At 52.0% G+C, this 10,091-nt stretch overlaps 1 protein-coding gene across 1 annotated transcript; it reads left to right on the top strand.

The window, feature by feature from the left end:
- Nucleotides 1-4,429: 4,429 nt before the first annotated feature.
- On the top strand, nt 4,430-8,647 carry TEX45 (testis expressed 45). The gene is made up of 8 exons (XM_011382949.1): nt 4,430-4,991; nt 5,945-6,051; nt 6,138-6,238; nt 6,484-6,596; nt 6,678-6,787; nt 7,084-7,285; nt 7,832-7,917; nt 8,420-8,647. The coding sequence occupies exons 1-8, from the start codon at nt 4,430-4,432 to the stop codon at nt 8,645-8,647; spliced, it is 1,509 nt and encodes a 502-aa protein (XP_011381251.1).
- Nucleotides 8,648-10,091: the final 1,444 nt, after the last annotated feature.

Genomic DNA, 10,091 nt, shown 5'->3' with positions numbered 1-10,091 from the left:
CCTCAACAGAATGTGAACACCAGGCCAGGAATTTTGATCTTAGTCACAGCTATATCCCCACAGCCTGGCATAAAGTAGGTTCTCAATAAGTGTCATTGCCTGCAGGGCTCGGCTCCCTGTCCAAACTCTCTGCTCATGCTCCAGCCACATCATCCTAGGAGACCTCCACTCTCGTGACTTCCCTAGCCACCTGTTCACTAGCCTCTCCCCTATCTCTCGCCAATGCTGACCTGTCTCCTGCTCCCACCTGTCCCCTGGATGTCCTACAAGGCCCTTGTGCATCCCACAAGGCCCCTCAAGATCAGCAAGTCCTAGACTGACCACAGCATCATCCCTAAACATCTGCTCTCCCCATGTCCCCATCTCAGGACTGAACTACCAGCCACCCAGCCACCCAACCATCACCCTGGACATCATGCTTACCTCTTTCCCTCCACACATGCCCCTCCCATGTCCCAACAATCACCAAAATATCCCTTGAGTCTATCCACTTCTTCCCAACCCAGAGCCCTCTCCACAGTAAGCCCCCATCCTCTCTCACCTGGACCCTGAGCGCCTGCCGCCCCCAGGCCTGCCTTCCCCACAACATCCCAAAAGACTCTTTAATCCCACAACCAACCACAGCCTTCCTTGCTTAAGACTAGGGTGCAGGGGTCTGTGTGCCCCCAACCCCCAAACGGCAACACTATTCCTGCAGCAGAAAAAAATTCAAGCCAAGCCCGTAGGCTGCAGAGCCTGCGGAGCAGCTGGATTCCTTCTCTTAAGCCTGCACTGTCCCCGATGGCCTTGTAATAGCACAGTGCATTTCTCTGAGCACCTACTATGTGCCTGGCCCTGCTCTAGGCACCAAGGGTACAGTAGTTACCTTGCCGTCACTGCCAGCCCTCCCAGCATCCTCCATCTTCCAGTTAGGGCTGAGCTTGACCTTTGCGAAAGAGACAGGAGCTGGCCTGGCATTCCCAGCTGGCCTTGGTGTTGCTAGGAGCTGGCCTGGCAGTCACTGCGAGTCCCCAGTGTTCTCAAGCTGGACATAAATAATTCTGGAGAATGCCACCATCAGATAAGGCCACTTGGTGACCGTGGTGGAACAAGACAAAACAAAACCACTTGTAATCATGTCTGAACGCAGGCAAAGCGTGAGCCAATTGGCCAAACCACAACAGTGACATGTTCGCTTTTCCTGGCTAATCTGAGTCACCAACACTCCTTTACCAATCAAAACTGTACCATAAACATTAAACTTGCTCAGAGACTAGATACTAATTGTTCCCAAACTAGAAGAAATTATAATTACGAGAGGTGTTAGCTAATGCTATGATGACGATAATATTGCAATATAAATGTATCAGATCAATAGGTTGTAAACCTTAAAGTTCCACAATGTCATATGTCAATTATACCTTAATTAGAAAAAAAAGAAAGAACCCATTCAGTAGGTGATTTGGGGCATTATCAAATGAGACAGGTTTGACCATATATCTTTATTTCATCTGCTTTTTTAAAAAAAGAAACTGCTTTTTCCTTTATCATGGTAAAATATACATAACGTAAAATTTACCCATTTAATTATCCTTAGGTGTCCAGTTCAGTGGCATTATATGCATTCACGATGCTGTGCCACCGTCACCACCACCCACCCACCTCTGGAGATTTTCCATCTTCCCAGACTGAAACTCTGTCCCCATTAAACATTAATTCCCCATTTCCCTTTTCTTGTTGCTGTATATTTTATTTTTTGTAGAATCATCTCAAAAAAGAAAGTCAAATTTCCAACCAGTAAAAGTATCCAGCACAGAGCAAAGCTCCCCTTCCTTAAACTTCCATGGAAGTACCTAAGACAAGCCCAGGTCCGATAAGTCCCTCTTTTTTTTATGTTTATTTATTTTATTTACTTATTTTTAAAATTTATTTTTATTATGGTGACATTGGTTAACAAAATCCAGTAAGTTTCAGGTGTACAATTCAGCAGTAAGGCATACATATTGCATTGTGTGTTCACTGCCCATAGTTAGATTTCTTTCTATCACCATATATTTGACGCCCGTTACCCTATCTACCTTCTCCCTCCCCCTACCCTCTGGTAACCACTAGTCTATAGTCCATGTCCATGAGTCTCTGTTTGTCCTGTTTATTTGGTGCTTTTTAGGTTTGTCTCCCCCATATAAGTGATATGATTTGGTTTTCGACTTTTTCTGTCTGGCTTATTTCACTTAGCATGATTATCTTGAGGTCCACCCATGTGGTCGCAAATGGCAGAATTTCATCTCATCTCATGGCTGAGTCATATTCCATCGTATGTATGTACCACAGCTTCTTTATCCAGTTGTCTATTGTAGGACACTTCAGTTGCTTCCATGTCCTGGCCACTGAGAATAATGCTGCTATGAACATCGGTGTGCAAATATATCTTCGGATATATGTTTTCAAGTCTGTGGGGTAAATACCCAGGAGAGGGATTGCTGGATCATATGGTAGATCAATTCTTAGTTCTTTGAGGAACCTCCATACTGTTTTCCATAGTGGCTGTACCAATTTGCAGTCCCACCAGCAGCATATGGGGGTTCCTTTCTCTCCGCATCCTCTCCATGATAAGTCCCTCTTTTCACAAGCTCCTGAGATGCCCACCGTTCCCACAAGTGTGATCTCCCTCACTGCAACTAGGAATAAGCCCAAATTTGTTCAACCGCAAGTGCGGTCCTGGAGAAGAGGAGGAAAACTTGGGAAAATGGTAATAAGAGACAGCAGCAGCCTACTGCGTCAAACCCTCGCTGCTGCTTTCCGAAGTGATTACCATTCCCAGCCCCATTGTCCAGATGACAAAATCGAGACTTCAAGAAGTCAAATCACTTGCCAGGCTCCCTGAGTTCTCAAGAAGCAGGATCCTGTGGCCTTGCTCCTGATTTTGCTCCCGGCTACCCCTAGAGTTGCTGGGGGACCATTGTGACAGCATTGTCTGGAGAACCTCTTTGGGTCACAATGGGCAATACTGGACCACCCTCGGATGCAGCCTCGGAAGGAGCACGTGATTGTCCTCTGAGAGACCAGGGACAGAGGGAGCCTTGAGGGTCAGCCTCATGCCAAGTGCATTTTCTAAGACTCATTAGCTCCATGACACACCTTGAGGTAAGTACCCTATCTTCATTTCTGATCAGGAAACTGAAGCTCAAAGGAGCCCAGTTACTTATTCCAAGGTGACCCAGCCAGCAATTGCAGTTGTCAGATTCTCCTATAAAACATTTGACATCTCGATTCTCAGCTATTTTAGGTGACAAAATGATAGAAAAAGCAACAAACTTAGACACTGAAAAACTGTGGTTTCATTAAAAAAACAAAACAAAACAAAAAAAACCCTTGAACCCTTGATGCATGTTTTCTAGAGGCTGACATGAGCAACTAGTTGTGAACTGAAGTGGTCTGGGAAGTCTTCCTGCAGGAGGAGAACCTGAGCCAGGGGTGCTGCACCTGAGAGGCTGGTCTCCAAGGATAAGGGAGGAGGGTGGGGGAGACATCTCTGCTCTGAGAGAAGGTAAGAAAGTCCCAGTTGACTAAATGGGGAGCTGAGAGCCTGGAGCTGAAGGTCAGAGAAGTAAGTGAGAGGTGTGTAAATCTCAGACAGTCTGAGGACAGGAAGGGATCCAGGAGAATAGTCAGGGCCCAGGACAGTTGCAGAGGGCAGGAAAACCAATGAGGAGGAGTGTGGCAGAGAGACAGAAGTGGGTTCCCAGACTTGAAAGAGGGGAGAGCCATGGCCTTACCAACTTACCGAGGGTGAGGAGAGGGGATTCCCATATCAGACAAACTGTAGAATGCAAAGGTTAATTCTGAGGCTCTCTCTGTTGCTCACTCTGTGCCAGCCTCAGGGCCTTTGCACCTGCTGTTCCAGCTGCCTGGAATGCTATTCCCTCAGGTACCCAAATATCTTTCTCTCACCTTTCTCAGGTCTTTGCTCAACTATGGTCTCAATGATGTCTTCCTTTTCATTTATTTGTTTTTTGATGTCTTCCTCCTTTGTAAAACTGCAACCCTCCCACCCTAAACTCTCATCCTTCTACCCACTGTGACTTTTGTCCCCACAGCACTTGTCACCTTCTACTTACTCTGAAATTTATGTCATTATATTATATATTGTTATGGTATATAATATTATATGTCACCTCCCCGCCTCACCCGCCCCCCATTATCGTCTCCACAAGAGGAGGGCCCCTCGAGGGCCCAGGTCCCTGCCAGGCCGCAGTAAGTGCCAAATGAATGATCATTCGTACCTTACTTTCCCTGGGGGCGGCCCTGGGGCTGAGCCTGTTTCCTACGACGTCACCAGCCCTGAGCCCAGTGCCTGGCGCACAGTAGGGAGTAAAAGGCAGCATAGTCCCGATGGGCACTTGCCCAGTCCCGTGTCTCCTCTCCCTTGCAGGTGGCGTCGCCTCCGGCAATGGCCGCGGGCGCTCTCCTGCCGAGCCCGATGGCCCGGCTAGACTTCCTTAAGGCCTCGCACTTCAAACTGGGGTCCGACTCGCGGCTGCACGTAGACGCCATGCACTCCACGATGCAACGACACTTCCCAGGCTACACGGGTGTCGCCCGCGTGCCGCCGTGCCAGCCGCCGCCCCGCGGGTCCTTCTTCCAGCAGGACGCGCGCTGGGCGGCGGAGGACCACGAGTCGGAGATGCACTGGGCGTTCGCGCCGCTCCCCACGCCGTCGAGGGAGCAGGAGCGGTCGCGGGAGCGTACGCCCGCCGTGCAGAGAAGCAACCTGCACATGCACGCGGACGCGCGCTCCCGCGCCCTCTTCTCCACCACGCGTGCTCACTTTGGTTGGCCAGCGTCGCCGGCGCGCGCCAGCGAGCAGATCCGCGGCGCGCGCCTTGTCTTCGACCGCGACTCGGTACCTCCAGGCGACCCAGCCAAGCTGCGCATCCCGCCCACCACGCACCAGGCACTCTTCAAGCCCCACGATGCGTGCCCGCAGCCCCGCGCGTCCTCTCGCCACCTCGGTGAGCGCTCACGCGCGCCCTGTGCGATTTGCTCAACCCAGAGGTTCTCAGGTTGGGCGAGAACTTTGCGCCCTCCCCCAGGGCACATTTGGCAATGTCTGGAGATCATTCTGGTTGTCACAGTGAGGGAGAGAATGCTACTGGCAAGAATGCTGCTAAACATCCTACCACGTACGGGCCAGCCACCCACAATAATTATCCAGCCGCAAAGGTCAATAGTAAGGGACTGAGAAATTCTGGAACCTCCTTGAGCCTGTTTCTGTATCCATAGAACGGGCATATCTTAAATCTTTTCAGAGGTCTGTGTGGTGGGGAGAAGTCATGAATGCTGGTTTGGGGTCAGACAAATCTGCTGAGTGCCCCACCTCCACCCCCGGCCTGGCTGCCTTGGTACTTGTGTCACTGTAAGAAAGCTGACCTCTCCTAGCATGCTTTTCTCATCCGAAAACGAGTGCAATCCCAGGGCCCCACTTCACAGGAGCTGGTGAAGCAAAAAGAGCCCGGAGTGTATGATGCTAATGGCATATAGTGGGCACTCAACAGAATAGCTGGCACTTATGTGATGTGTCCATTCTGACTCCGGGAGAACTGCTGGTAGACATCACTAGTCAGGCTTGAACCCAGCCTGAAGGGTTCAAGGATTGTCAGACCTGGATTTGACTCAGTTCTGGTTCTGAATTTCTGTGATTTCTAACCTCTCTGAGCCTCAGAGGGGCTGTGAAGTATGTGGAGATAATACCAGCTCCCAAATGAGCTGTAAAGTGCTTAACCTAGATGCCTTACTGCTACTGGGTAGTTATTCTTGTTATCCTTATTGTTATTTTGGGTGTTTGCCAGCAGCCCTCAGGCTAGGCTAGCCAGGACCGCCCAACTCCCCTTCCCAGGCCAGGTATCAAATTGCCCTAAGGCTGCAGGGACTCAATCCCATTCTCTCTCCTCTTGCCCATCCTTAGGGGGCCCTAACCCCCTCAGGTGGGACCACAGGACACACAATGCCGGGACCTCCTACCAGAGACAGTTCCAAGCCCTGGTGGGCCCACCTGCCTTGATGTATAAGAGGGTAAATCAAGGCTGGGCTGGTGCCTCTGGGGAAGGCAGTGATGGGGGCTGGGTGGCTTGGCCCTTCCCAGCCGTATCCACTCACAGGACTTCTCCAGCGTGGCACTAGGAGACTTCAAGACTGGCTATGGACCAATGTACTCGGAGCAGAAACAAGCCTACAGGCCCCAGGGTCTGCCCCCAGACAGGTACAAAGGGACAATAACCTCCCACCAAGACGGGGCAAAGGGCTCTCAGCGACATGTGTAGTGTGCCACCTAAGGCTCTAGGACCAATACTGCGCCTTTAAGGTCTCCGTCGCTCACAGGCAAGGCCCACTATTGTGCTAGATCTCCCATCATTAGCACTGCATGGCTTGGCCACTGGGAAGTCTACCATGTTCCCTTTTCCTGGGAATTGCAAGGGCCCAGATGGATCCCCACCTTATATGCAGGTATGACAAGGCTCAGGCCTCAGCCGACATCCACTGTGTGAATATTTGTCCTGGAGATGGCCTCTTCCATGACAAGACCACCAAGGCTGAGCACTTCTATGCCCGGGAACCAGGTGAGAGCCTGCCAGCTACTCTGCTCCTTGCTCCCACTACAGCCTCCTAGAGCTGCTCAGTACCTGCTCTGCCACTGGCAGAGCCTTTTGCTCTTCACCACGACCAGACTCCGGAGTCGCACATCCTGGAAGGAAATTGGTGCCCGGGCCCAGGCAGCCTCACCACCTCCATGCACTTCTTCTATGGCCAGGTCAGCCGGAAGTGGGGAAGGAGGCAAGAGTTATCAGGGAAAAGAGCTTCCCAAGCAGAATGAATAGTATGTGCAAAGGCCCTGAGGTAGGAGTTGGGATCTCCTGGATCTCTTTGAGTGATCTAGGTTAATCGCTTAACCACTCCGAGCCTCAGTGGCCCTGTCTGTAAAATAAGAGAATATAACGCCCAGCGCCACCACGTAGGGCCCAGAGTACAGCGCCCAACTCTTCCCTCCAACCGGGCCTTGGGAGGTACCGGACATGGGAACTTCCCTGATGCCACGTGTTTCTACAGCCGCCACCCCCGGCCAAGCCATCCAGCCGCCACCAGCCTCATGAGAAACTGCGGAGTCATGTGACCTTAGGGGAGTCAAAGCTGCTCGGACAGTACTTCCAGACTTCCATGGGCACCGACTATTACCCCTTTGGCATGCAGCAGCCGCAGAAGGTGCTCAACCTCCACTGGCAGCGTAGCAGTCTGCCGAAGGGCCCAGGCGGTGAGCGCGGCCCCTCCCCCCATTCACCCTGGAAGGCCCCGCCCCTGGCTGGTTCTACCCCACCCACTGCCCGACTCTGGCTCCGCCTCCTGAAGGGCTAGATCTCAGTCCCATGGATCAAGATCCTAATTCTGCCCCTAAACCCTTCCCCCTCGCGGTCATGACCCCCACTCTGTTCCTCGTACCTCCACGGCGGCACCAAATCCCTGAACCACCATAGCCCCGCTCCATTCTTGTCAGACTCTGGCTCCGCCCCCTAACTCGCCAGCCTACCCTACCTGGCCCCGCCTCCTATAAATGTCTGCATTTGCCCCGCCCCTGACCTCCTCATCCCGCCGTGGCTCCTCCCTCCGCCTCGGCTCCTCCCTCCGTCCCCGTCTCCTCGCTCAGCCCTGTCTCCTAATCTTATCCTTGGCTCCAAATTCAGCTCTGGCCTAGTCTTCTCCCTGAACCCTAACCCTACTCTTAATCTCGTACGTCTCTGTCCTCTGGGGCCTACTTCTCCCTCAGCCCCTCAGCTCGGCCACCACCCCCCCAAATCTCCAGAACCGGATTTTTTAACCATGAACCAGAAGATGCTGAAACCACACGGAACAGCTCGTGCCTCCACGACTAAGGAGATGCTACAGCGGGTGAGGGGGGGGAAGGGGTACCTCCCTAACCAGGTAACCCCCCAAATCAGTGTGGAGTTATCTCAGGATGCTTATACTGTCACCTCAGATTCAGAATTTGTATCAAGTCTGCTCAGAGCCACTTAAGTCACCCCAGGCTCAGGGTGATCTTAATGTCATCCTAGCCTCAAGGTCATCCCAAACTCACCCCAAGGTCATGTCAGGGTCAGCTTAGGGGCATCTTCGTAATACCAGCCATGGGTATACGTCAAGCTGAGAGGTTAGCTCAGAGTCACCTGGAGTCACCACAGCCTTGGGTTTCATTCCAGCCTCATCCCCATTTTCTCTCTGGCTTCTCATTCAGCTCCTAGGTCAGCCCAGACTGGGGCCCAACTTGCCCAATTCCCCAGAATGCATCACCAGGCTCTGATGCTCCCAGGGTGGTGCAAGGACCATGGGGTGGCCCAGGTGGGTCAGCCACCCTCCAGGCTGCCCTGCCAGGCTTCCCACCCTGACTCCACAGTGCAAGTATAGCCACATGGAGCCCCCACTGGGTAGACAGCGCTTCTTCTCAACTCAATACAAGGACCAGTTTACCTTCAAGTACCAGGGCCCAGCAGTGCTGAGATTGAGCAACTTCCAGGAGAGCCATGTGCCACTGGGCTCCTCTCATCAGTGGGGCTGTGGGGGTGGGAAGGTAGACTCTCAGGCTCCCCAGATCCCTATTTACCCATGCCCTAGCCAGAAATAAACACCACCTTCGCAACATCTCACCCCTCGCCATCAGTCAGCCATGACAGAGTATGATTGGAGGAATAAGGGCTCTGACTCCATTGAGAAGACTCTGAATAGACACTTCTGTGGACGTTGGAGGTTGTCTCACTTTGAGCAGGGAGGCCATGCCAGCTTGTGCAAAGGCTTGGCAGTCACACAGTGTAAGGTGTTCAAGTGCCATGACAAGTTCTGAATGACATAGAGAGAGGATGGGGTCAGTGTTCAACAGAAGCAGTATGGTGAGGGGTTGAGAATGCAGGCTCCTGGGGCTGCATGACTCCTCCATGTTCTGGATACTAGCCATAGGCCGGTCATTTATCCCCTCTGAGCCTCAGCTTGCTCATCTGTAAAATGGGTATAAATAGTAGCTCATATTAGAATGTTATAAATGAGAAATGTGCACATGTGTCACTGTGTGTGGCTGGGGGTCAAAGAGGGAGAGAGCTTCCCTTCTGAGGATGAAGATGAGTAGAGGAGAGGAGGAGAAAGGTGTGGGAAGGAGATTTCAATCATCGAGAAGGGGTTATGGGGAGTATGGAGGGGTGGACATGCTAAGAGTGGTTCAGCAATTTCCTCCATTGTGGGCAGAGGCTGGTTGGGCAACTGGCCCCCAGGTCAGAACTGACAAAATCCTTCAGAACATGATGAGGTCCAAGGGGATAGGTGTCCAGCCAGCAACAACATAAAAAGGGTGGCGAGGAGGAGGATGGGGTGGGGCCCTGAAGTCCGTGGGTGACCCTGTTTAGCAAGCATGTCAAGGACCAGTACCTTGGACAGCGCCCCAACTTGCAGGTCTGGGGTCGGATGAGAACACCACCAAGAAGCCAGCTCAGTCTGGGATAAAATGGGTCATGGCCAGGGCCTGCCTCTATAGGCTGTTGAGAATTGGTTTCAAATAATATAACTCCCTGACCCTGTAGTCAGATCTTCAAAGATCAAGACCCCCAATCCCATGGGCCACTAAGAGCCAACCTCAAACCTGGCCAAGAGCCCTTTCCCCTTGGGCAGCAGTTCTGTGAGGCCAGGTTGTCATTTCCACGGAGAGAACAGGAGTCCAGCTTTGGGTCCTACAGGAACAAGATGGCCCTTTTGGTTGCACTCCTGGTATCCATGTTGACCATAAAAGGATCTGCTGGCTGCAAACACCTCTTCCGCTTGCTTCCTCTAAAGATGAACGTGAATGATACTCTCCTGAATTGGTTCATGATAAACGAGTATTTCTCAATCTTGGTACTATTGACATTTTGGACAAGATCATTCTTTGTCGTCAGAGGCCAGGCTGTGTTGTGCATTGTAGGATGTTTAGCACCATCCCTGACCTCTAACCATTACATGCCATTAGCACACTCCCTCTCCTCCTCCCAGTTGTGAAAACTCAAAATGTCTCTAGACATTGCCAAATGTCCCCTGGAGGGGGGGAA

The sequence above is a fragment of the Pteropus vampyrus genome, unplaced genomic scaffold, assembly GCF_000151845.1.
Source record: "Pteropus vampyrus isolate Shadow unplaced genomic scaffold, Pvam_2.0 Scaffold496, whole genome shotgun sequence".
Taxonomy (NCBI): domain Eukaryota; kingdom Metazoa; phylum Chordata; class Mammalia; order Chiroptera; family Pteropodidae; genus Pteropus; species Pteropus vampyrus.
The sequence above is the reverse complement of the archived record's forward strand: the minus strand, read 5'-3'. Positions and strand labels throughout refer to the sequence as shown.